The sequence below is a fragment of the Colletotrichum paranaense genome, assembly GCF_030867605.1.
Source record: "Colletotrichum paranaense strain IMI 384185 chromosome Unknown Scaffold_23.1, whole genome shotgun sequence".
NCBI classification, from domain to species: domain Eukaryota; kingdom Fungi; phylum Ascomycota; class Sordariomycetes; order Glomerellales; family Glomerellaceae; genus Colletotrichum; species Colletotrichum paranaense.
This window is the reverse complement of record NW_026848981.1, coordinates 211,777-238,237: the sequence shown is the minus strand read 5'-3', so window position 1 is coordinate 238,237 and position 26,461 is coordinate 211,777. Positions and strand designations below refer to the sequence as shown.

The 26,461-nt window shown below is 53.8% G+C and overlaps 7 protein-coding genes across 7 annotated transcripts; 5 read left to right on the top strand and 2 right to left on the bottom strand.

Annotated features, from left to right (window-relative positions):
• Positions 1–860: 860 nt before the first annotated feature.
• On the top strand, positions 861–5,450 carry CPAR01_16158 (UDP-glucose:Glycoprotein Glucosyltransferase; the record flags this gene model as incomplete). The annotated part of the gene is made up of 3 exons (XM_060500403.1): positions 861–994; positions 1,060–2,233; positions 2,283–5,450. The coding sequence occupies 3 exons, from the start codon at positions 861–863 to the stop codon at positions 5,448–5,450; spliced, it is 4,476 nt and encodes a 1,491-aa protein (XP_060340884.1).
• A 396-nt stretch (positions 5,451–5,846) lies between these two features.
• On the bottom strand, positions 5,847–8,689 carry CPAR01_16157 (DNA repair protein rhp54; the record flags this gene model as incomplete). The annotated part of the gene is made up of 2 exons (XM_060500402.1): positions 5,847–8,253; positions 8,685–8,689. The coding sequence occupies 2 exons, from the start codon at positions 8,687–8,689 to the stop codon at positions 5,847–5,849; spliced, it is 2,412 nt and encodes an 803-aa protein (XP_060340883.1).
• Positions 8,690–9,060: 371 nt separating this feature from the next.
• On the top strand, positions 9,061–11,142 carry CPAR01_16156 (heterokaryon incompatibility protein; the record flags this gene model as incomplete). The annotated part of the gene is made up of 1 exon (XM_060500401.1): positions 9,061–11,142. The coding sequence occupies one exon, from the start codon at positions 9,061–9,063 to the stop codon at positions 11,140–11,142; it is 2,082 nt and encodes a 693-aa protein (XP_060340882.1).
• A 745-nt stretch (positions 11,143–11,887) lies between these two features.
• Positions 11,888–13,296, top strand: CPAR01_16155 (uncharacterized protein; the record flags this gene model as incomplete). The annotated part of the gene is made up of 3 exons (XM_060500400.1): positions 11,888–12,139; positions 12,214–12,941; positions 13,176–13,296. The coding sequence occupies 3 exons, from the start codon at positions 11,888–11,890 to the stop codon at positions 13,294–13,296; spliced, it is 1,101 nt and encodes a 366-aa protein (XP_060340881.1).
• A 332-nt stretch (positions 13,297–13,628) lies between these two features.
• Positions 13,629–14,611, top strand: CPAR01_16154 (methyltransferase; the record flags this gene model as incomplete). Its single annotated transcript, XM_060500399.1, has 3 exons — positions 13,629–13,687; positions 13,764–13,938; positions 14,018–14,611. 3 exons carry the CDS (start codon positions 13,629–13,631, stop codon positions 14,609–14,611), a joined length of 828 nt encoding a protein of 275 aa, XP_060340880.1.
• Positions 14,612–16,050: 1,439 nt separating this feature from the next.
• On the top strand, positions 16,051–17,058 carry CPAR01_16153 (uncharacterized protein; the record flags this gene model as incomplete). The annotated part of the gene is made up of 1 exon (XM_060500398.1): positions 16,051–17,058. One exon carries the CDS (start codon positions 16,051–16,053, stop codon positions 17,056–17,058), a length of 1,008 nt encoding a protein of 335 aa, XP_060340879.1.
• Positions 17,059–21,808: 4,750 nt separating this feature from the next.
• CPAR01_16152 (uncharacterized protein) lies at positions 21,809–22,927 on the bottom strand (the record flags this gene model as incomplete). The annotated part of the gene is made up of 1 exon (XM_060500397.1): positions 21,809–22,927. The coding sequence occupies one exon, from the start codon at positions 22,925–22,927 to the stop codon at positions 21,809–21,811; it is 1,119 nt and encodes a 372-aa protein (XP_060340878.1).
• Positions 22,928–26,461: the final 3,534 nt, after the last annotated feature.

The following is a 26,461-nucleotide window of genomic DNA, read 5'->3' as shown; positions in this document are numbered from 1 at the left end:
GCGTAGAAGTATCCGTAGTGAGGTAGAGAGATACGTAAAGGCCACTTCCTCGTCTCAGAGCCCCTAGTAACAATTCCGCTTCGTGGCCATCTGTAAAGTGTGGGTTATTTCTGTGGGTCCAGCCTAATGGGTGCCGATTGACAGGAGCTGCCCGCATCAGAGTTCCGCCGACAACCGTGTCCTCACCGCCCGTCCCTTACATACGTACCTTGGACGCTTAGGTAAGGTAAGGTTTGCCAGGTACCTGGGTACATTGATTCTCCCTTTCAATGAGGTGCCACGCTGCCAGATGCTTAGGCCTGGACTGGGCGAAGCTGAGGTAAGCAATTGCCCCTCCAGTAGGCCCGTTTTTCTGCCGTTTCTCCCCGTGGACCTAACACCCCTGGCAGAGGAGACGCTAGTCTTCTTTGGTACAGCTCTTTTGTCAATGTGTTCAGAAGGCGGGCTCACTTACACCAGTCCCCCAGACCGAGCACCTCCTAGTATTATCTACCTAGCGATACCTGACGTTTGACCCGCCTACATACCTTACGGAATTCACCTTTGGAAGCCCCTCCAAGCATTCTTGCACCAGCCATGCGACAGAGGCGATAAATAAATCACCTTCCGCGGTGTCCCTGTTTTTTTCCCTCTCCAAGTTCAAGATATTTCCTTTCAGAAGTTGTCTGTCTTAATATTCACCCACCCTGGCCCTCCTTTTCGGCTGGGAGGAACAAGTCGTCGAGAATTCCTTCTACCCATCCTCGACCCCGAAGAAAGTCGACACTCTTTCTCTCAATCTCCTTAGCCAACAACTATCTGCAAACACCCACAACTCCGAAGAACAGCCTTGCGCCGGCCGTCGCGCTCCCTCCTTCACCATGGTGCGGTTGTCGCAATTGCCAATGGGCGTTGGCCTGTCACTTTTGGCAGCTGTCAATGTCGCCGCAGTTCCCTCTGTAACTGTGGACATGAAGGCTGCCTTTCCTTCTGGCCCCTATCTCCTAGAGCTGCTGTAAGTGAACCTGCCCTGCCCTTTTTGCTTCTCTGTTTCACTGCCGGCTAACACCTTCGTTCTAGTGAGACAGCTGCTGGTGAAAACGCAACTGCCTACTTCCCTCTCCTCGACCGCATTGCTAGTGGGCACTTCAGCGAAGCCAAGACTGACAAAGAAGTCTACGACAAGTTCCTCCTCACTCTGAATGAGGATGGGCACATTACTACACCGGACGCCCTCTCCACTTTCAAGCTGGCCCTTTCCCTACGAACCGCCGCTCCTCGCATTGAAGCCCACTATCAATACTACCGAACTGCCGTGGAGCCCAAAGTCGACACCGATACTCAAGATGGCTGCGATGTCTGGGCTGAGCAAGGAGGGAAACAGTACTGCACTCCGTCCCTGGATGCTGCAAAGGATTCTGCATTGGATGGCGCAAAGGTGCTGCCCTTCGACCGAGTTCTAGGATCTGGCAAGGAGGCCATCTTATACGCAGATCCGACTTCGCCTTCTTTCGGGTCTTTCCACATCGCTCTGGCTCAGAAGGCTCGTAATGGAGAGCTTGAGTACCGCCTGCGTTACACGAAGCCGGCTGGCAAGTACGAGGAGCCTCTGCCCGTCAGCGGATACGGAGTTGAGTTGGCCCTGAAGAGGACCGACTACATCGTCATTGATGACCGAGAAGCGCACCAGGACGACGCACAGAAGACCGTCAAGACTGAGGAGGTCTTGGACGCTGCCGAGGAGGTCGCTGATCTAAAGCCGCTATCAAAGTCTGAGGTACAGGAACTTGGTCTGAAGGCTGCCTCCTTCGTCATGCAGAGCCAAAACCCCTTTGAGACTCTTCTCAAGTTGTCGCAAGACTTCCCCAAGTTCTCAACTTCCATTGCTGCGCACAATGTGTCTGCTGAGTTCCTCGCCGAGCACCAAGTCAATCGCCAGCAATTGGTTCCGAGCGGCATGAACGTGCTTTGGATGAACGGAGTGCAGCTCATTGAGCGCCAGATTGAGGCATTCACCATCATTGATCTTCTCCGCCGTGAGCGCAAGCTTATCGACGGCGTTCGCGATCTTGGGTTCACCGGCGGTCAAGCTGTGTCTCTTCTCGGCCATCCCAAGGTTGCCGAGTCCAAGTCGGACGAAGAGCCCCCGCGATTCGACTGGACGGATGACCTTGAGGAAGAGCAAGTCATCATGTTCCTTAACGACCTTGAGAAGGATGAGCGTTACCAGGATTTCCCTGACCAATTGACTTCGGTGAGTCTGACCCTCTTTTGCTTGAGATTAAAATACTAACTCCCAACAGCTCCTTCAGCGTGTCTACCCTGGCCAGCTCCCACCCATAAAGCGCGATATCTTCAATCTCATCATTCCCGTTGATTTCTCCAAGATGGAGGATCTCAGCGTCGTCGCTCAGATGAACTCCTTCGTCCAGCGGAAGCTTCCCATTCGTTTCGGTCTAGTTCCTCTGACGCCCACTGAGGATGCATTCCAAATCAGCAAGATTCTCTACTATCTCCTCGACAACTACGGCTTGGATGGCTTCATTGAGTATCTCGATGCTGCTATGCAGGCCTCCAAGACTGAGAAGCCGGACCAAGGCTCGTTTGACCAGGCCATCAAGGACCGTGAGCCTCTTCCAGACTCGAAACTCCTTTCTTTTGCCGAGGTGGTGCAGTCAGACGAACTTGATGGCATCGTCAAGTTGGCCAAGAATTGGGCAAAGAGACTCAACGCAAACACGCCCGTTCCGCCTGTCTTCATCAACGGTATTCCGGTTCCTCGCGAGGGCAACTGGCTTCAGGCCATGAGTATGAAGGCTTCCAGTGACTTGCAGGCGATTCAGCGCGCCGTTTACCTCGGCATGGTCGATGAGAAGGCCTGGATCCCGGATTTCTTCCTCGAGAAGGCCGTCAAACGTCGCAACACCTATATTTACCCAGAAGATGAAAAGTCACTGCAGGTCCTTGATGTCAACAAGATCTACACCGAGTTTGACGGTCTGTTCAGCAAGGTCCCGGTGGTTGAGGCTTATGCAGACTCGACGAAAGAAAACTGGGCTGTTTTGACGGTAGTTGGAGATTTTGCCTCAGACGAGGGAGCAAACCTTCTTCTGTCGGCTTTGGCTTTCCGTCGCAACAACCCTGGCGTGCGTCTGGACGCTGTGCACAACCCTTCAGTATCTGCCTCAGCTTCTAGTGTAAACACGGCGTTGAAGAACGGCGGCGACAAACTTGCTGAAGCTGAGACTCTTTCTGATATCAAGGACATCCTCCGTGCCGCTACTGGTGATTCGGATGCAATCTTCACTGCAGTCTTCAACGAGTTTCTGTCCTTCGCCGCGATCAAGCCAGGTTCCAACCTGCTTATCCTCAACGGCCGTGTCGTTGGGCCTTTCACCGAAGAAGACCCCTTCCAAGGCGACGACTTCCAGTTCCTCTTGGAGTTTGAGCAGAAGGCCCGCATTCTCCCCGTCTATGCAGCAGTGGACGAGCTTGGATTGACAGACAAGATCGCCGGTCCCCTGGCAGCTGCCAAGATCACGTCAGTCACGGCGCTGTCGACCATCTCTGACCTCCCTGCTGGCATTTTCGAGTCTGCGCCATCGTTGCGCGTCAGTGCCCACGATGCTTGGAACTCAACCTACACTGCCATTGAGATCGGAAACCCCGAGACATCAAGCATCCATTTGGTTGGTGTTCTCAACCCTGCCAGTGAGCAGGCACAGCGGTGGGCGCCTATCCTCAAGGTTGTCTCTGAGCTGGAGGGCGTATATCTGAAGCTCTTCCTTAACCCCAAGGACAAAATTGACGAACTGCCTGTCAAGAGATTCTTCCGATACGTGCTGGAGTCAGAGCCGACCTTTGATGAAGCCGGCAAGGTTCGCGCACTTGAGGCATCCTTCAAGAGCTTGCCCTCTGAAGCTCTTCTTAATGCTGGCATGGACGTTCCACCATCGTGGCTCGTTGCACCCAAAGTCTCGCCCTTCGACCCGGACAACATCAAGCTCAGCTCCATCAAGTCGAACGTGCACGCCTCCTACGAGCTCGAAAGCATCCTTATCGAGGGGCACTCTCGTGAGGGTGGACAGTCGCAGCCTCCCCGCGGTGCGCAGGTCGTTTTGGGCACTGAGAAGGAGCCTCATTTCGCCGATACCCTGATTATGGCCAATCTTGGATACTTCCAATTCAAGGCGAACCCGGGATTTTACAATATTAAACTCAAGGAGGGCAGGAGCACCGATATTTACACCATCGATAGTATCGGTGCAAAGGGATGGGCTCCCGTGCCGGGCGATGAGGGTACCGAGGTGGTGCTGATGGATTTCCAAGGCACGACTCTGTACCCTCGCCTGTCACGCAAGCCAGGCCAAGAAGAATCCGACGTGCTGGCCGAACCCGAGGACAACAGCATCGTCGGCCGTGGCCTCAAGTTCGCCGGAGGCATCCTAGGCAAGAAGAAGTCCGCGTCCGACGAGGAGCACGCCGAGATCAACATCTTCTCCGTCGCCAGCGGCCATCTCTACGAGCGCATGCTCAACATCATGATGGTCAGCGTCATGAAGAACACCAAGCACACTGTCAAGTTCTGGTTCATTGAACAGTTCCTCTCCCCCTCCTTCAAGGATTTCATCCCGCACATGGCCAAGGAATACGGATTCAAGTACGAGATGGTGACCTTCAAGTGGCCTCACTGGCTGCGTCAGCAAAAGGAGAAGCAGCGCGAGATCTGGGGCTACAAGATCCTCTTCCTCGACGTGCTCTTCCCCCTCTCCCTCGACAAGGTCATCTTCGTCGACGCCGATCAGATCGTCCGCACCGACATGATGTCCCTCGTCAACCACGACCTCGAGGGCAAGCCCTACGGCTTCACGCCCATGTGCGACTCCCGCACCGAGATGGAAGGCTTCCGCTTCTGGAAACAGGGCTACTGGGCAAACTACCTCCGCGGCCAGCCCTACCACATCTCGGCCCTCTACGTCGTCGACCTCCGCCGCTTCCGCGAGCTCGCCGCGGGCGACCGCCTCCGCCAGACCTACCACTCCCTCAGCGCCGACCCCAACTCCCTCGCCAACCTCGACCAGGACCTGCCCAACCACATGCAGTTCCAGATCCCCATCCACAGCCTGCCGCAAGAGTGGCTGTGGTGCGAGACGTGGTGCTCCGACGAGAGCCAGCGCGTCGCCAAGACGATTGACCTCTGCAATAACCCGCAGACAAAGGAGCCCAAGCTCGATCGCGCGAGGCGCCAGGTGCCCGAGTGGACCGTCTACGACGACGAGATTGCCGCCCTCGACCGCAAGCGCAAGGGTCTGCCTACTGAGGCGCCCAAGAAGGAGGAGAAGACGGAGGTCGTTATCGATGATGGATCGGAACAGAAGCCTGTTGTCGTGGAGGAGGTGGAGAAGAACACAAAGAGCCGCAACTGGGAGGAGCCTCCCTCGGAACAGACGCATGTTAGAGACGAGCTATAGACACACATCACGAATTTGTAGGTCAGAGAGCCTTACGATTCCAGTGTAGAGTTGCGCACAGCATTGAGTATTACATAGAAAGGTAGGAAAGAAACGAACAATCGCATTCCATGAAATTTCCTTCATCTTTTTTGATTTGATCTAAAATGACAAAAACGGAACGCTCGAAATGTCATCACGTCTTTTTCTAACGTGAGTATATCTAGCTCATGTATAATGTTTATACGGACCTCTCATAAAGTCCAGTATCAAGCAAAGGCCCCCCCAAAACACCATCCCCATCCCAAATTCGTACGACTCCGGAACACCTCTCTATTGACTTCTTCAAACAGAGAAAAAAGCCACAAGTTCATAATGCATGCATGACCATAACCATCCGTCGGAAACGACGACGCTCTAATGCGAAATATACTGGAACACGGCAGACACTTCCGGCTCCCCACACTCCTGCCTCAGCAACAGGTCCTGAATCGGCTTCAACCCCTCGTTGACAAAGTGGTTCCACGTGCTGGTGTCGCCGTACAGCATGGCAGGCGACTTCATATACTGCCTGCCATCGGGCTTGCACCGCTTACACTTGAACGTGTCGTGCGTGTCGGATTTGGTGCCGGGCCGGTACTGGAACAGCTCGCGCAGACTGTCGAGCGAAAAGTGCCGCTCAACGTCCTCGGCGGAGTCGACGACGCAACTGGACAGCGATTGCTTGTGGGATTGGCGCTGGAAAATCTTTTCCTCAATGGTTCCCGTGGCAATGAAGCGGTAGACGAAGCAGTCCTTCTTCTGACCGTCACGCCAGACACGAGCGAGGGCCTGTTGGTCTGCGGCGGGGTTCCAGTCGGGGTCGAAGAGGACCAAGCGGTTGGCGCCGATGAGGTTGAGACCGCAGCCACCAGCCTTGGAACTGAGGAGGAATACAAACTCATCTCCGTCCGGGTTGTTGAACTTGTCAACGAGCTTTTGGCGCTTGTTGACGTTCATGGTGCCATCGAGGCGCAGGCAGCCGTAAGCACGATTACGGCAGAGCTTCTCGAACAGGTCAAGCGTCTGTGTGTAATTGCTGATGAGTACAATCTTGTCGTTCGTGTCCTGACGGATACGGGCGAGCATGCGGTCGAGGACTTGCATCTTGCCTGAGTACCAAGGCTTGATATCTCTATCTCTGCCACGCGCCTCTTTCGGGACATAATCATCGGGGAAGCAGTTCTCCGAACCAGGCAAATCGTCCGAAATGTTGAGCAGATCCGGGTGGTTGCAGAGCTTCTTGAGGATGTTGATGGCTTTGAGGGGCTGGCTGCCCTTGCCACGGAGAAGCGCCTGAATGTCCGGACTGGTGATGAAGTAGTTGTAAAGATCGAGCTGGAAGGGTGCAAGATTGCAGAACACGACATGCTCGTACTTGACAGGTAAGTACTTGGACAAGATGTCGTTGGTGCGGCGAATAATGAACTTATTGACAATGCCCAAGAGCTCGGACAGACACTCGTCGCCCTTCTTCCTTTCAGACTCGAGGGCATCGGCGTCACGTCCACGGAGAATCGGAAGCTCGAATCTTTTGCGGAACTCGAGCCGAGTACCCAGGAGATCCGGGTTAGCGAAGCTGATCAAGGAGAAGTACTCGGACAAGTCGTTCTGAATGGGCGTTCCAGACAGAATGACTCGTCTTGTGACATTCAAATTGTTGAGTGCGCTGAAAGTCTGACTGTCTCCGTTCTTGAGACGATGGCCTTCATCGCAAAGCATAAGGCCGATCTTGGTGTGCTTCAGCTCCTCAACGTTCAGCCGAAGAGTCTCGTAAGATACGATGATGACTGGTCTTGTGACTGATCTGCCGCTCGCAATAGCCCACTGACGCAGCTGTCGCGTGAGCTCTTCCTTGGACGCCTTTCCGTCAATTGCAAAAGGTGTGACAGCATCGGCACCGAGCCACTTGACCAATTCGTTGGCCCAGTTGCGCACCAAACTGGAAGGGCACGCAACAATGGCTTTCTGAATTGTGCTCTTTCCAGCATCCGGGGATTGCTTCAGAAGGGTCCAAAGCAAAGTGATGCATTGCAGGGTCTTTCCGAGACCCATCTCGTCGGCCATAATGCAGCCATTGGCCTTCTCCTCAATCATGCCAGTGACGCATCTGTACATAAACTTGACACCCTCGACCTGGTGTGGTCTGAGAACCTTGGCCAACCGTGGGTCGATTACAACAGGAACTCGGGGGTGCTCCCCTTCGACCTTCTTCTTGATTCCGAGAATCTCAGCCAGACTCTTGTGGACGAGAGGCGCGTCAATCTTAGTCTCGGCCTCGGCTTCCTTCTTGTCTTCCTTCTTCTCGGGCTCTTTGGGCTTATCATCGATAGTCGGATCGTATAGCACAATGGCAAACTCGCCACTGGGGTCGTGCAACGGCTTGGCAATGAATTGGGCTCCCGTGCGCAGGCCAAGGGTTGGCGGAGGTCGATTCGGGTTATAAGCACTGGTATTCTTGTTGATCAGAGGCACCGAGAATGCCTTGCGAAATACTGTTGACTTGTCCTTGGCCTGGAAAACGGGGAATCTGTTTGCATCTCGGTTCGCTAAAGCTAGGCGATCGGCATTTGTGTAGGGCTTGTCGGCGTCAGTCTCGCCATCAGCGCCCTTGTAATCGACCCTTCTCTTCTTGCGCGCCGGTCTGTCGGTTGCGACTGTTCTCGTTGCTGAACCAGGGCATTTGAACGGTCTTGACAACTTATCGACCGACTGGGGAGTCGGCCATCGCTTAGACGGCACGTTCTCCTTGTTCGCGATCGGGGTGGCGGTGACGTCGACAGTCCTATGGAGGGGTTAATACAGTGCCGTGTTAGTTGGAGAATCATTGACTAGAGTTGCGTACATTGTGAACCGCGGTTTGTGGTGTAGCAATGCTGCAGGTGCAGTGTATGCGCAATCCCGGGGGTAAGGCTTCGCAGAGAGCAGCAGAGAAGTGGCGGACGAAGATGGAGGGAAGAGAATAAGAGCAATGTTCCTGGTCGGAGGGCCCGGTGTTGATTTGGGGCAAAGCGCGACTCGACCCGCGTCGCCACTCAAACACGCTTTCACGTGCACCAGGCACCAGGGCCCATCTATTTAATCTGCTTACCTCACCACTCCTGCTTATCTAAGGCTTTCTTTTGTGGGGTTCATCCACTAGGTAAGGTTCTAGATTGTCTGTGCTCACTTACACACAGCTTCCTCCTCCTCCACCCCCCCCCCCCCCCAAACAACAACATGTCGATGTTGAAGGGTATAACTTCACGGGACACTCAGCGACAACTTGGCGCGTCAATCTTCTTCCCGGTCCTTCGTCAGAATTGTAATGTCAAGTGGCATCTTTCGCTACCAAAATGTCCCCAATGATTGGCCAATAGTTCGGCGCGGTGAAGCCGTGCGTGAGAACCAAAGTTGGCGTCATTTTAGTCTTGGTCCTAACGATGCAGCTGACGATTCTACCATGATCATACGTGGCTAACTAAGCCATGACTGCTTGGCTTCCGCCCAATTTGGTGACTTCAAAAGCTTTCGAGCTCTCCTATAAACCTTTCTATCTGGCGAAGATGATGAGAAAGCAAATACTGTATCGGATGCTTCCCAATCTTCAGTCATGTCGTCCGGAATAGCAAAATTCGAATACAGTCACCGTATCGGCAAGGAGACCATCCGTCTTGTGCGCATCCTAGGCTGCGGAGCAACTGACGATGGACCGTTGCAGCTTTCACTGGAGGAACACGCCCTTGGTGACCTGCCAACTTACCGTGGCCTCTCTTACACATGGGGATCCCCCCTCGCAGAAAAGGAGCCCTCTTGGCAAATCGGACATCAGCTCGTAACAGTCTCAGTGATGCTCAACGGCCAAAGTTTTGACATCTTCCCGAACCTACACGATGCACTGTGCTGGATCAGAGCGCACAACTCCTGCGACCTGTACTGGATCGACGCCATCAGCATCAACCAGGCCGATGATACCGAGAGGAGCATGCAAGTTGGCATCATGGATCGCATCTACAAAAAGGCTACCCGCGTCGACATATGGCTAGGCTCCGTCACTGACGAGCACCACCCAGCCGAGGTATCTCGATTGGTTCGCACAATGGCAGAAAATACTCAGCGGAACTTCAGCTTCGACCAAGAGAACTCCTTCTTTGACGACGATGCTCTGAGCAGATATGGCTTGCTGCATGTACCCGATGACGTATGGTACGCATTCGTCGCCTTTTTCGAACGCAAGTGGTTTAATCGTGTTTGGGTCGTCCAAGAGGTCGCCTTGTCAAGAGACGCATGTATCCTCTGGGGCAACGATGTTATTCCGTGGGAGACGGTGGCGTATTGCTCCGACTTTTTGTACGAAAGTCGTCTGTACGAGCAATTGTCAGAAGTCTTGTACGATAACAACCCTACAATCAAGGACGTCAAGATCGGCAGCAACTCGTCGGGCATTGTCGCAATCCAGAGGTGTAGACACGACATACTCGATATGTGGGACAGCACCACGCTGGACCACATAGTCGGTCCTTTCGCCTGCACGGGTGGAAGCAGCAGAACCAAGACAGCCGGTGCGCTGTTGTTTTTGATGCTACGCCTGACGGTCGGGGTGGAAGCCACCGACCCAAGAGACCAAGTCTTTGGTCTACTGGGCATTCTCAACCTCCTCTTGGATCTTAGTGGTCGCACAAGGACGGAGCTGGAGGCCAACTACCGCAAACACTGCACGCCCGTCAGCATCTACACCGACACGGCGGTCTCCATTATGGAAGAATGCAAGAATCTGGCTCTGCTCACGGCGGTTCCCGACGACTCGGTCAAGAACATCCAGGCTCTGCCGTCCTGGGTGCCCGATTTCTCTGCAAACGGACCATCTGCCTTTCTGGCGATGAGGTGGCCCGCTGAGATCCCTTACTTTGATGCCTGTCGTTCCATGCCGACGAAGTACCGTGTCGTCGATGATAGGCAACTCCACGTCAAGGCTTTGTGCGTTGGCACAGTATCGTTAGTAGGCGAGGTATACTCGGAACTAGCTACGAACGGAAGCTTCACGCAATGGGCCGACTTCCTCTTGCAGTGTGACCCCGTCTATAAGCCGACAGGGCAGTGCCGAGTAGAGGCATTCTGGAGGACGTTAATCGGTGACCGAGATGGGTTCACACACCCCGCACCCGGCAGCCTCCAAAAGGCGTTCCATTCGTGGATTGCGGACCACGTTGTGTGGGAGGTGTACTGCGCCATGAAGAAAGGCGCCGACATTGAAGAACGCATCAGCCGTCTAGACAGCATCAAGAGACTTGCGGCGTCGGATATCAGCAAGACGGTGCCCTCGTGTGATGTGATTATGGGATATCTGAAGCAGCTCAAGGAGTGCGAGGAGCAGGAGCAAGTTGAAGGCCTGTTCGATCGCTTCAAGCACACTTGTCAGGTGTACGTGAATCTCGCTTTTGAGACGCTCTGGGAGAGGCGGCCATTCCTAACGGATAGTAGCCATATGGGACTTGGAGGCCAATCCGTGCAAGAGGGGGATGGGATTTGGGTGGTGGCCGGCTGTCCGTCACCTCTTGTGCTTCGAGAGCTGCCGGCTTCTTCTATCTCTAGGCCTTTCAGTTATCGGTTGATTGGGGAAGCTTACGTGCACGGCATCATGCACGGGGAGGCTGTTGGTGAGGATATGCTGTGGGAAGATGTCTGCATCCAGTGACAGCTTTGCTAGGTAGGATTTATGGTGATTTTCATATATTAGTTGCAATCCATCTTCGCTCCTCGATGTGTGCGAATAAAGATAGAGCTACTATGCAACGAGTCAAGAACTGAGCAATGTTGAATCCACGGGTACTTCGGTGAGTGTTATACCGAGGCTTACCGAGATTCCCCCGAATTGGCGAGTAACAAGGTGACCCCCACAATACAATGGGAGCGTTCTAGGGTACCTGTTCACAGCCAAAATCAGGTGAGACATTGGGCCAGACGGCAGGGGCCTGTCGCACGCGTCCACCTTAACTTCTGCGGCCCCCAACTCGAAATCTTCAACGCGACACCCTCAGCGCAAGCCGCACATTCCAACGTTTCTTTGCGCCAGGCACATTCTTGTCTCAAGATACGCAGACTGTTTGCAACATCAATTGGATTGTTATAAAACTCAATTGACTTCAGAGCTGCATATCGAGTCATCGACATTGATCCCCCCACGCCTAACAATAGCTCCATCTTCACATGCTCCGCAACAAAACACCACCACCACGGCCACACCTATTCGTAGTTCGTACGGAGACGCTCGCCCGCAACGTCTCTAGTCTGGGTGGATCCCAAGGAACCCCCCCCCCCCGGTCCCCCGGCACCTCTCCGCTTTCTCTCACCAAGCTTCCCTCGGTCCCTCGTCTCAAACGAAACAAAGCACGGCTCTCCCTCACTCTCGCTCTATCTATCTATTATCCTAGTACTCCATAATGGCCGACCCCTCCCCCGGGACCACCCCGCTCCGTCCACCTTCTGCCCGCATCTTCTGGATCGTCGACAACTGGCCCTACGTCCTCGGCGGCACCGTCCTCACCCACTACGCACACTACCAGTACCTCTCCCGCGTCCGCAGCCCGCACCCGAACCCCGTCAAGAATGCCCGCTTCTGGGCTCTAGCCTCTGGCGGATGGATGCTCACCTACCTCGGCATATGCACCGGAATCGCCGTCGCCCAAGCCAAAGTCAATCACTACCTCGACCCTGATAACCGCCTTCAGTACCGCGATTCCTAACGTACTCGAACACCTTCTACTAGCTACAATCACTACTTGACTACCGCCTCGCAACAGAACGATCCTGTCCCAGCCAGCTGCCCACCATGTCCGCCGACTTCTGGGCAGGCTACATAAGCGGCGCCGTAGGCATCATCATCGGCAACCCTCTCGACCTCCTCAAAGTCCGCCTCCAAGCTCGCCCGGCCTCCGCCCCCTCGACACCCCTCCCCTCCGCCTCCTCCCCGCTCCCGCTCCCGAGCCCAACCGCGGCCGCAGCGGCATCCTACCTCCGCCACTTCGAATCCCCCGCCTCCCTCGTCACCGGCTCCGCCGCCCCGATCCTAGGCTACGGCGCCCTCAACGCCCTCCTCTTCGTCTCCTACAACCGCACAGAGGCCGCCCTCAACCGCGCCCTCGACGTCCAGTCCAGCCTCTGGACCACCTGGCTCGCCGGCGCCGTCGGCGGCCTCGCCACCTGGGTCGTGAGCACCCCGACAGAGCTGATCAAGTGCCGCGCCCAGCTCTCCTCCCCGCCCGCCTCGAGCTGGGCCATCACCAAGGACGTCTGGCGCGCCGAGGGGATCAGGGGTCTCTACTTTGGCGGCGTGGTGACTGCGCTGCGGGATAGCGTCGGGTACGGGTTTTACTTTTGGTCGTACGAAATCACCACGCGATGGATGGGCGTCGGGGGCGACGGCGTGAAGGAGACGAATCTGAGAGAGGAGGCCGCCAAGGTGTTGCTCTGTGGTGGTCTCGCGGGCATTGTGACGTGGGTGAGCATCTTCCCGCTCGACGTCATCAAGACCCGCGTCCAGACGCAGGCGTTTCAGGCACAGGCACAATCACCCGAGAGGTCACCTTTGCTTGCGGCACAAGGGCTATCGCAGCAGCAGCAGCAGCAACAACAGCAGCCAGCGAAGCGTGCAGGCGCAATGCAGGTCGCGAGAGAAGCCTACCGCGAGGGCGGGATGCGAGTCTTCTTCCGTGGGCTCACGGTCTGCAGCGTGCGCGCCTTCGTCGTCAACGCGGTTCAGTGGGCAGTGTACGAGTGGGCGATGTATGAGATGGGCGAGGGCCGAAGGCGGCCTGCTGCTGCCATTGAGCCTGTGGGACAAGTCATGTGAGGAACCACGACTTTGGTCATACAAGGCGAGATGAGAAAAATGCCGTTTCCATAGTTTTGGGAAACGTCTCGCGGTGGTCAGCTTGGTGGTTTCGAGATGTCACCGCAATGTTGCCGCTTATGCGTGCACCTTGATGGAAAAGTTGCCGAATACTCTCCGGCATCACAGACAACCACACAACCACACAACACAACCGCAGGATAACGAATGGGCGAGCTGAAATGGTGTCCATTATATAAAGACGCCCAGAATCGCTAAAGCGACTACTATAGATCCTTTAAGCACCAAAAATAGACTACATAAAAAGCCATCAAACAACTACAGCTGCAATCATGACCACGACCGAGTCCAAGACAGCCTCTCTAGCCGAACTCAACCGCGTCTTCTGGGAGTTTGTCAGCCCCGATTTCCTCCAAGTTTGAACCCCTTCTCTCAAGCTATGAAGCTAACATTAATATGACTCTCAGTGCAAACGCAGACACCTTCCTAGAACAGGACTGGATCAAGGTCTTCTCCGAACAACTCACCCGCTTCCTCCGCGCCCAAGCCCCGAACCTAGGCCTCCGGCCCCGCGATACAAATCCGTCGTCGAACCCAGTCCGGCTTTTGGACTACGCTTGCGCCTCTGGCGGTGCTTCTTGGGTAACTAACATATACCCCTGCGTCTACGTATCCCTCCCTCAGCCACGACACCCTCTGACAAGACGATGCATAACCACAGGCACTCAGCCCCTATGTCGACTCGATCCTCGGCATCGACATCGCACCCGCCATCGTACGGCGCTACAACGACTGCGCGGCGCGGCTAGGATACTCTCCAGAGCAGGTCCACGCCGTCGTGGGCGATTTGGCTTTGGATGGAGAGCTGGCTGCAGAGGGGGGATTTGATGTGGCTATCATATCCATGGCGCTTCATCACCTTGATGATCCGCGGGGGATGTTGGATCTGCTTGCGAAGAGGGTGAGGCCTGGTGGGATTTTGATTGCTGTTGAGGGGGTTGATTATAAAGCTACGAGGTCGGAGAGTGAGATGCTCGAGAAGGGAGATGAGAAGGGAGGGAAAGAATCTGAACGGCATGGAGGTAAAGCTCATGAGCATGAGATCCACCAACACGATGTTCTCAAGACTACGAATCGGCATCTGGTCTTCAGCGAGGAGCTTTTCTGGGGTTGGTTCCGAGATGCTGGGTGTGACGAGGGGAAGTTTGCGTATGTTGAGAATGAAGAGGTCAGTCATATTCCGGAGGAGGCTTCTGGGAAGGCTGGGGGTTTAGATAGGAAGATGGTTATCGCTTCCTCGGTGAGGAGACAGTAAGAATGGACTTGCGATGATTTAGTAGGAATGGCCTACGCTCGTCAGCAATTGATATATCAAGCGGAGCAAGATTGAGCCCCGTTTTCTCCTGATCAAGTTTCCGGTCACGTTGGTACCAATTGATAGCCCTGGGAGAAACCAACCAGCACCCACAAAACGAATCCTCATTACTTTCTCGAGCAAATTCCATCCTCTAAACACCGAAACCCCATGCCGCCGCGACGCCATCTCGACCAAAACCAAGCCCTCCCCCCCCCCCCAACTCTATCCTCACGAACAGCCTCACTTTCACCCATCAACCCCCTCAACCCATCAAGGTTGCATCAATACGTCGACAAGAGCTAGCCTTTATTGCCAACCTGCTCTCTCCCTTCCAACAAGCAAACCGGGGTACAGCTCCCCTGGGCGCTGTGGCCCAGTGGTGGAACACTCAGCTGGGAACGCGGGGTTTCCACATATGTCTCAAGAGATGGACCTCGATCCCATGAGTTCCACTCCCCGCTCTGACTACTCTCCTTTTGCACTTTCTTGCAATTTTGTCTTGGCTGAAGAGTTTCTCGCTCATACGCTTGTAGTATAAGTTGTATTCTTCTTTCGTTTCCGCTGTTGTGGGCTTGATATTGGGTTCTTCTCAAACTGTCGATAGCAACTTGTAACATTTCACTATCGATTTGATCATGAAAGCCCTTTTTCTCCCGTCTACACCTATGTTTTCTCACATTGGCTTCATCAGTAGGAGTCTTATGTATCTATAACTTCATTTCGACGGGAGGTGATCATGAGAGCAGTGCTTACGAGACATGCCCAGGGACCGAACCTCATTCCGTTTCTCACTACCTACTAAAACAATCGCGTACAATTCAAGTCATGAATCTTACCAATCGTATCAATCAGAATGCAAGCGAAAAAATAAGTGGAGTGGATTGTTCGCTGTCTCTCCTCCATGGCGCCAGTTCTACCGCAATTAACCGACAACATGAGGACAGGTACGGCACATGATCCCTTCGTACGGCGAATACTATGGAGAACAACTCAAGTTCATGTGCGATATGTAATCAATTTCCCTAAGAGTGAGTCATGCCATGCTGCTGGCTCTGAAACTTGCTCGTTCATCACTCGGCACCTTTCCTCGGAGACATTTGTCTTGCCCGGCCAGGTCGCCCCACTTCGGATCCGATCTTCTCGGCAACATTTCACGGCCTCGGAGACATCCCGCAATGCCGCGCCTCACGCCGGCACGCCCGTTCTTCACTTGGAAGAGCATATAAGACGACAAGAGAGCCTCAATCATTGCCTGGAATATCGCAACCTCATCAAGTACACGAACCCCATTTTCCAAGCTTACACCACAACACAACCAGAATACAACTTACATGAACAACCTCTACAAAACCCTCATCAAAGCACTCCCGCTAACAACAAACATCGTCACATGCAACATGTCCACCTCAGCCCTCCACGACGTACTCATCATAGGCGCAGGCCCAGCAGGCCTCGCCACAGCAACAGCCCTCTCCCGCCAGCTCTACACCACCGTCCTCTTCGACTCAAACCTCTACCGCAACGCCCGCGCGAGCAACATGCACAACGTCCTCGGCTTCGACCACGTCCCTCCCCCAATTTTCCGCGCCAAGGCCCGCGAGGACCTCAAAGCCCGCTACGCCGAGACCGTGACTTTCGCCGACGGCGTCGAGGTCGTCAAGACGACCAAAGTCAGGGACGGGCTCTTTAGGGCCGAGGATAAGCATGGCAAGGCGTGGTTTGGACGGCGCTTAGTCCTGGCTACCGGTGTCACGGATATTTCTCCAGACATCGCAGGCTACGCGGACTGTTGGGGCTACGGCACCTTTCACTGTCTCTTTTGCCACGGCTTCGAGGAGCGCGGGACGGAGAGGGTAGGCGTTCTCGCTTTCGGGTTGACGGGAAGCGTCAAGATGGCGACGCATATCGCGTACATGGCTCGGCCCCTGGGCAAGAAGGTGACGATTTACACGCACGGCAACGAGACTCTCGCTTCAGAGATTGGTGCCATGGCCAATAACCCCTTTACCATTGACACACGGAAAATCACATCGATGCGCATGGCCACGAGCAGCGGGGAGCACAGCACCAGCGTGACACTCACACTTAGTGGGCGGCAAGACGAAGGAGAAGAAGAAGTCACGGAGGGCTTCCTCGCTCACGCGCCGTTCACAAGGCCCAACGGTCCCTTTGTGGAGCAGCTTGGGTTGGAGACGGCGGAGAACGGGGATATCAAGACGGCTGCCCCTTTTGGGGAGACGAGCGTTCCCGGGGTCTACGCCGTGGGAGACTGCGGGAATATGGTCAAGGCCGTTGCGACGGCGGCGGCGAGCGGTGCGCTGGCTGCGGGTGGCATGGTCGTCCCGATGCAGATGGAGCCGAGGGTTGAGATGGATGTTGAGGCTATGCAGAAGGTTATTGGATGAAGGGGGTGTAGACGATAGAGGTTACAACAGAACATGTCTTTTTCGGGTAAGAATAGATAGTTTGACTCCGGGGATCCATAAAGCCGGCGTAGCGAGGTTATAATGAATAGAAGAAATGCCCTAGACGAGAAATGCCGTCCCCCAAGCCCCCTTCGGAGATGAAGTCCGTTGTAGACCTCAACGACATTCCCGCAGAATATATGGAGCCTACCTCTGGAACGAATTGTTGTAAAATCTAAAGAGTATTTTGAGTAGCCCAAATGAGACCCATCACCGCTTCCTTCCCGCATCTTCGCAGGATCATCAACCTTGCTCAAGCACATGTCCGAACCATCGTCGGCACCAAGAACCAACCAAACAAGCAAAACCCTTTCCCTCAAAGCCACGAAACCGAATTACTTTTACCGTAGGATCAGTAACCCGTCTTGAATGCAGTAGATCTCAGAAGAAGGTCCGACTATCGTTCGACATGCACTAGCGTCCACCACGTCGTCCTCAATCCCCGGCGCGGCATATCCGTCCCTCCTCCAGGCAGCAGAATTAATTCTCCTGCAGCTTTCCCCTCCACCCTCCACTCCCCGACCCGCGACTACCAAAACCACCCAACCCCCCTTTTCTTTCCTGAGACTTTCATGTATCGTCAAATCATTACTTGTCTGGATATCAGCTGAACGCCACATGTAAGAGGCGGTGTGGGGGGATAGGGTTCTCTACATCGAAGCCTGATCCCGCCGGCAAACCGGGCTGAGAGTCTGTGGAGATGAAACCGGACTGATCATTCTCTCCGTGAAGGCTCAACTCGGCAATCAAGGCCAGGCATTGAAACCATGATTCTGTGGTTACATGCCGCCGACATTGTCGGAAAGAGGTTGCACCGGCCGGCGTCTGGAGAAACATGACTTGCATGAGGGATGCAAGTCGGGCAAAGACTGACTGAGTGGCTATAACGGCTTCCACTCAAATATTTTCCCTTAGTACTTGCGCTGAAACTGCTGAATACAGAAAGCATGGTTCTGATCCTCGAGGTAAGACGTATGCTCAATTATTGAAGTTATTCAGTGGCTTTGTCGCTGAGTAATAACCACTTCTTTCACTGGGGTGTATGACGCGTCAAATTGCCTGACTTTCCTCACTCCAATCTTCCTACTTTAAGTGTCATATAGCTCGGACTTCATGATACTGACGAGGGCATGATCTCGCCGCGGCCTCTGGTGCCCAACTCATTGGAGCTGCTTGGTCTTACTGGAGCTACCCCGCCGCGTTGATCTTCCACCCCTCTGCAACTTAGCACAAAGTCCGCCCCCGAAATCTTGAGTCCTAGACCGCGTCTTCAAGCCTCTAAAAGGCATATAGTACATGCCCATCATAGAGGCCCTACAACCCCGCCCCACAATCGTTGAATCCATGTCTCTAGGAAAACTAGGCTGCCCTCGAAAGCTTTGAGATGTCGATGCGGGTTTCCAGGGGGCCACCAGGCCTTTACCCGATGTTTGCGACATACACAGGTCGGAAAGAGGGCTTATGTTCCAAGAATAATTCAACGAATCTGAAATCACATACAGGATAAGAAGCTGGTGTGAAATCCTTGACCTTGATTCATCTTCTTTGGCCGCTTGACGTTGTACTGCCTGACTCCGTAAGTCACTTGTCACCATCCATTTCCGACGTCCTTCAATGCTGTAGCCTGATTGAACGCCTCTCGCTTGGTATGGTTAGCCCGTCAATGGTGGATATGGTCAATATAGAAGGGTAAGGTAGGAGATACAAGCTTCTTTCCAGGCATGTTGCCCTCATTCTTCAAGCACAAATGCCAGGTACGTGACATGGCAATCAAAGTCAAGAGGTGTAAATAAAGCCCTCTGAGAAATTTCAAAGGCGTTTGGAAGAGCATTACCCAATGCGGCAGTGTACGCTTGTAGCCGAGGAATCCTCTCCCATCGGCCCCGGCAAAGGCGCTCTGCCGTTGATTCAACGGGTCTAATTCTCTTTTGAGTGAAACCTTCACAGCACTACTCCTCGACCCAACCCCACAGCGTAAGCTGAGTACTCTAGAACACACGACTCTGAAGTAGCATGAAAGGTTAAGAACACAAATTTTGGCCTAGATCTGGCCTAGATCATGGATAACTTGAGAGGCTCCAATGCTCGCCCGTCCCATCACGACAGAGACCGACCGGACACACAAGGAAATCGTCATCAAGAGAGATGGTGTCATACGTAGCCCTTATTTCTCTTCCTATCCTAGTACTGGGGTTTTCTCTCGGGGCCTTTTAACAGCTCAAACCTGTGCCATTCATAACACCACCTAACCCTGACATTGCAGCCTTCCGTGTAAGCAATCTCATGTTCAGTAACAACCCACACCGTTCCTATGTGGATACTCGACGAAAGGATTGGTATTGCCGCCGGGACGGGGATGGAACGGAACTCCTCGCCACCAAGATGAAAGTAGAACGAAATATCTTTTCCCAGCACGAACCGCGGATGCCGCCAGAGGCTATCCGCGGGTACTTCACGCCATCCACATAATGCAAAGCAGGCCGGCTCAGATGAGGGCGCTTGCATGTGAAGAGAAATACATGGTGTATAGCCAAACCTTGCCATGAAATGGCTGATGAGGCGCTACCTCGTCGTGATATGCTTCTCTAGTGACTCTGTCAAGATCGTGCCTAGGCGAGGTACCCGTAGGAGGATGGAGTGTTATGGTTCAAGTCCCACAGCCAGCCATACTTCCAGCATAAAGGTCCCTTCGAAGCGCACCAAGAGAGACTGAGACATTTCTAAAGCCAAGTCAGGTGTCAACAGCCACCAACCAGACTTACGCATCCCCGCAAGAAAACATCGCAGATGGTTCATATCATGCTACAATCCAAGTGAAACGTTACATTCCAAGAATCGTGGCATTCAAGGGCCTGGAATAGTCGTCTCTTCCCCCCCAAAAAGACATCGCTCACTCAAAGAGAATCTAGTCGTCAGTCTCTAGTACATTGCCAACAATGCCGCGGGGTTCATAGTATGGAGCCCATCTATCTGGACCATTTCCTTCATCAACGAACCGCGCTCTGGAAGACTGGTCCAATATGGACGGTGCCCTAAGAATAGAACGCTAAGAGGCATCTCAGGCAGCATTGCAGGTCAGGAAATCTTGCCCTCCGTCCAAGGTGACAGAAAGACATGGATCACTGAGGCAGACAGGTGGGCGTGAATCCCAAAAGCCACCGCTTTTCCGGGCGCTATATTCTTCACGTTGAAAGTCTTCTGCCTCAAGGTGGATGGTGGATAAAACCTCACCAAGTAGCAGCAGCTAGAAGCACCGTCTTATCCAGTCTGACATGGCGGGAGATAGTGAGCATCAAAATGAGGGCATCAAGAGGAAGTATTTCACGGCTTGTGCCTGTCGCAGCACACTCAGGACAAACACTCGCCCTTCGTCATCGCCAACCATCTCCTGTAAGATGTAGTGAAGCATCAACCCCTTGTTATCCGTCCCCCCTAGAGGGCCAGTGTTCCCCGATACAACTCCCCGGCGGGCACTTACCAAACAGTACATGAGGTAGCCAGCAACTCGCAAAGATAGCAAGCATAAAAGTGGGAAGAAAAAATAGGCCACTTGCCCGCAGGTTGATAACTTCTGAACGCTGTCATCCCATCACCTACCATAACCTCTCCCCACTCAATCGCGCGCGCATCAACGGGATGAAACCTCGACGTCCCTCCCGCGTGCCGTTTCCCGCTTCTGACTCGGATCTCCCCCGCTCAAAAAACCCCAATCTTGTTCATATCAAACATTGAACTCGGTAATACAAATTGATACCCTGCCTCTTGCGTCTATATCTAATTTGGAAGGAATATTCCCGGGAAAAGAAACGTGTCTAAAGTACTTGACACAACCGACGGGCTAGAGATCATGCGGCGCCAACCGCGGAACCCCGCCGTCAAGGGCGTTGATATGTGTCTTGCCCTGAATACAGTTGCGTAAAACATCTCAAAAGGCAACAAAGACCATGTTCCTGTTTTTAGTAAGCTCATATGGGAGGGATCCCGGTGCGGAAACCCGCAAGTTGGAAAAAATGAAAACCATGCCAATGGATGGAAAGGGACTGCTGTTTCTTCTTGGTGTGACGTGAACACACCCACCCATGCGTTCTCGAGTCTAGACTACAAGTCCGACTACCCCGGCATGCTGTATACTCCATTGGCCAAGGCACAAATTTCGTTTTCTTGTTTTATTCTTTTCTCATCAGGGGCTTTGATGCCTAAAAATAAGCATTGCTTTGTGCGTTGAATTGCCTTTGATCTCTCTTGGCAGTTTGTGCTCCCGTGTTCAAGTTTGTGACAAAGAGTCTCAGAATGGGGGTTGTTCCGGTTGTTCTTGGTTGGAGAACATGGTCATAGGGGCAAGGTAAATTAACTGTGCCCATGGAACCGCGAATTGGGGTTAACAATATTAATTTTTCGATCGAGAGAGAAAGAAAGCCCAGGCTTCTTCTCTCCCTCAAGTCAAGGCCCCCCTTCTTGTCCTCAAGAAATTGGGCAAATATCGGATATATCCTCCATGAGAAAGCTCCAACTAAAAAGGAAAACTCCGTATTCAACCAGGATAAATCTAGTCTCTCCAGACTAAATCACGGCGAATCCCAATTGTACCCCTAGATCTCCGGCGATCCAAGAAAAAAAAAACACCACCATTAATATGATGAACCTGTACGCCATGCTTTTAAACATTTCATGCTCGAATGAATCATCCTTTTTAGCTGTAAAAGAAGAGCTCCTCAGACCTCGTAGTCATCGACCGGTGAAGGCGGGGGCTCGCGTACTCCGACATGGGTGATACCAAGACACTCGGGTTGTAAATCGTAGCGCTCATCATGCTCGCGTGGGAATCCCCGCCCTGGGCAGTTACCCACCCCATCGATTCCCTCGTGTCATAGCTTCCGAGCTGCTGGTGGTACACAGGGGTCTGAGGAGGAGGCACCACCGCCTCAGCAGTCGCCGTCGTGCTCGCCAGCGCCGCCGCCGCGGTGGTCGCCGTCGTCGTGTGTAAGTCGCCAGCCACCACCCCCGGTACATTGATCTGCTGTCGCTCGCCCTGGTACCACCACTGGTTCTCGAAGCCGTTGTCGACGGTGACCATTGCCGCGGAGAGCGCCTCCAGGTCATGTCTCCGCCCGTCGTCCCCTCTCTCGTGGGCCACCGGGGTGGCATTGGTGAGGGAGACGTCGCGGAACTTCATGGACAGCTCGGAAGAGTAGTCGTTCACCTCGGACTCGTCGGGCATGCCGAACTCGCCTGGCCAGGATGAGGCTGACCACGGCATCTCGTCCTCGCCAAGTCGGAAACGTGACGGGACTTCGGGCAACGCTTTCCAGTAATCGGGGGTGTTCTGGGGCCGTGGTCGTTGGCGTGGGAGCGCTGAGCTTCCTAGAGCATCTGGTTCGGCATCCCAGGGGCTATCGTTCCATGGCGGCGGGGCTGAGCTACCTCGTTCATGTGAGGAGCTCGATCGACTCTCTTGACGAGATTGTCTGCTGACTTCGTAGTGTGGCGGCATTGATGGTTGCGCTTGGGGTGCGTAGTATTCTTGGATGGGTGGTGAAGATCGTGTGGGTTGATGTTGTTGTTGATGGACTGAGTGTGAGGGCTCTGCTAGATAATTTGTATTGGTTGGTGGAACTTGTCTGGGAAATTGAGCGCGATCACGGAAACCACGAGTGGCGTATGTGACGGAGTGCTGGTTGGGTGCATGTCTAGGTGAGAATGAGACCCCAAATTCGAAGTGGACAAAGATCTGGGGCTTCCGGCTTGAACTCGACGCCATATCGTCAAACAGATGAGGTGGTAAAGGTTCTGTTCTCCAAATGGTGCCCATGATGAAAGGGGGGGGACGTCCGTGGTTGATATGAGGGACGGGAGGCGGACTGGAGAGTGGATGCCCTAGACTCGACGGCGGTCTGGGCTAGGGTGAAAGTAGGACAAAGAGGAGATAGAGTCGGATGAATGCTGAGGTATGGCAGTATGATGCGGTGCCAGTATCCGTATGTACGGGGCCGAGCTTGGGCTCGGACGCTAGTGTCAAAGGGATGTGTGTGGATGTATGTGGATGTATGTGTGTGTGAGTGTGTGTGTGTGTGATGTTCTGCAGTAACGGGCAAAGAATGAGGTGGTGTGGATTTGGATGAGACCAGAAGATTTTGTGTTGGTGTGAGATGGATGGATGGACGGATGGATGGACAATGAGAGATGTATGTAGTCAGATCAGATGCTGCGGTTCATCCCTCCGATGTAAGCGGATGTTTACTTTAGTCTTGTTCTAAGCGTATAGCGTATAGCGTATAGAAAGCGAGGTAAGATACAGGAACAGGGCCGCTTAGAATGGAATGGAAGTCTGTGTGTGATGTTGAGGCGAGGCGTTTGAAAGGCGAATGCGGGCGAGAAGTGGCTCCCCAAGGGATTGGAAGGAGGAGGGGAGGTTTGTGGCGGAACACAAGCAAGACACCGCCCGGTACAGGCCCGCCGTGGAGGAGGAACCTAGGACCTAAGCTGCTAAGCACCTAAGCAAGCAGCAGAGCCAGCCAGCGCAGGGTGTCCGAGGGATGGGGCAAGGAGGCTAAGGTAGAGGGGCCCGGGGGGGTGAGGGTTGGCTGCCACCTGCATCGGGTCTTGGTATAAGGTGATGTGAACAGTGAGTGATGGGCAAAGGGGCTGCGTGAGTGTGAGTGTGAGTGTGAGTGTGAGACTTGAGAGCGCGGGATGAGGAGAGGCGTGCAGTGTGAGGCGTGAGGCGCGAGGTGTGAGGCGAGGCCGAGACTGTGGAGGGCGGCTGAGGCAGCAGAATTAAACCCAGTTACGCCAGTGTGAGAGCGACCCGTATCTGTGGGTAAGTATCTTAGACTAGCAGTACGGAGAATGGCATTGGCAGCTCATCGTTTAATGCACAGCACGGCCCCGAATGCCGGGGACCTTGCTGTATGGATGTAGGTACGGAGTATTCCTCTTTGAGCGTGAGGGATCACTTGAGGTAAGGTACGGATAGATAGGTTATGTAATGTGCATCAGTTCACCGACCGTCTGGGAGCAGAGCAATGAGCAGAGCAGTATCTGTGAACAACCAGAAGTGAGAACGGACTGAGAAGCATGGTACAGCCCCTCGGCGCCTCGCTTCCATGTCTGGCAGCAGCAGGTACCCGCTTCGGACGAAATGCCGCGAGCGAAGGAAGCAAATGTAATTTGACGACGCAAGCCAAAGTTCCTCTTCCTCTTTGGCGTCTTGGAGGAGTTGAGAGGAAATGACGATGCTTTCTGGCGCGATGGGAAATTGAAATTCCAAGACGCGGGATGGAGACCCCGATGCGGCCATGGAAGGATGCCGAGAACGAGGGCGAAGGCCAGCCAGCCAGCCAGCTACCTAGGTAGCTGAACTTCGGCTTCGCGAACAGTGAGATAAAAGAGCGGAAAGCGGACAGCAGTAGTGCAGCAGCTTAGCTGGTTGGGAAGAAAAAGGGCGGAATGGAATGGGGTGAGGGATGAGGGAGGCTTGGCTCAGCTTGGGATGCTCGAAGGATGAGAAACCCTGGCGGGACGACGTCGAGGATGGAGTGACGGAGTCTGTGGACCATGGACCGTGGGCTGTGGTCACTGGTCGCTGCCCAGGTGGTGAAAGTCGTGGGGGAGATCAGGGTACAGGGTACAAGATCCGCGTGTACAGGGATGCTCCAAGATACGTACCAACACCGTCTTTCTCGAATCCGAATCTGAGAATCCAAACATTGAACTTGACTTCAACAACTTACTTTAGCTGTGTGACTTGTCTGCGTGCCGACTTCCATGTCAGACTTTGGCACGCCTTTATGGGTAAGGTACCCTAACCAAGACAGGCTGCCAGATCTCGTGAGATGCGTCTACCATGACCTATAGATCATGGAATTCCCTGACGGACTAGTGGACTTCCATTGCGGCTTTTGCTCACGCTGACTGAGAGGTGATGTTGGATATCCTACTTATCCAATGCCTAGAGCCCCGTCCTCAAGGGCATCCAAGGCACCGTCGGAACATTGAGGGCATGCGGGAGAGTCTAGACAGGGTACAGGCCCTCAAAACACCCTATAAGCTCATGGTAGAGGTACGTACGTACGTATTTGGGAATCCCAGGCCCACTGCGTTTTGATCATTTCTTCTGCGGCCTCGGGGTACATGCAAGTGCAACTCCACGATACTATCATCTTGGCCTCAATGCTATCAACATCTCTCTTTGAACAATGCGAGTTTTACAGCTCGCTGCCTGGCCAAGATTGCCGTACATCATGCCTGCATGCACAGCATGTTGCCTCTTTCATTTGGTGTTCGTGTTCACTTTTGTTGCCACCACTGGGCCGCCTCAAACCAACGTAAAATAAGACCAAGAGACCCCTTTTTACACAATCTTCAAACTTCAGTTCAGCTAAAAGCTGCCGGCTGAGATGATTGACGGTCGATCTTCGCCCCCATCCCCCCCATGCGTGCCCTCACGGCCTCCCTCCGTGTCACATCAGATCTGTGATCCGCGGCTTTGACAAGCACGCGCTGTGTCTAAACAACACCCACTGTCCACCAAAAAGCGCAAGACAACGAAGCGAGCCAGTCACAAATGCAAACCACTGATAAGTTACACAAAGTGAGAATACTTGAATCAGAAGGGTTGTGTCCGGCCGTGTGGCCCGACTAGTTCGGGCGTCCCGATGGTGACATTCGCCCCCCGTCCCGTCTCTATACATACTGCTGCCCATGCTTCCTGCCAAGGGTCTCCATTTTGAGTCCGCCGATCAGCCCCCTCCACCGACAGCTGCCAATCATCGCTTTTGCATCTTGGGTATTCAACACCCCGCCGTGACCTTGTCGACGGATATGATTGGGCCTTGGAGAGAATTGACTCTTTGTGGTCCAAGGTACCTAAACCAGACTCCCCATCTGTTCCACTGGTCGCGTGGAACCGCATCTCGTTCATCAATCAGGCAGCCATATAAAAATTTCCCGGTACCGCTCAACCGCCATCAAGGAAAGCGTTTCGACTGAACCTTTTTGAAGATGAGGGGGACACGGGGAGATGAAGATCCCTTGCCTTTCGTAGTGTGAAATTGCCTCAACAGCTGCAGCCAATGTGTTTTGCAATGTGCCGAATCACCGAACGTCCCTCGATCAGCGTCTTTTTGCCCATCCCCTTCGTGATGGGAAAAAGGCAATGGCCAGGTCGCACGGAAGCTGTCAGTCGAACAAAGGCTTGGAAGGCAAGCAAGGCAGGCATTGAGGTGACACATGATGGAATCTTCGAATCTGACTTCCATGAGTGGAACCTGGTCAGCACCTAAAAGATCCAATGTACATAATCATCAATCTACGGGTACGCATGACCGGAAATATCGCACAGCAT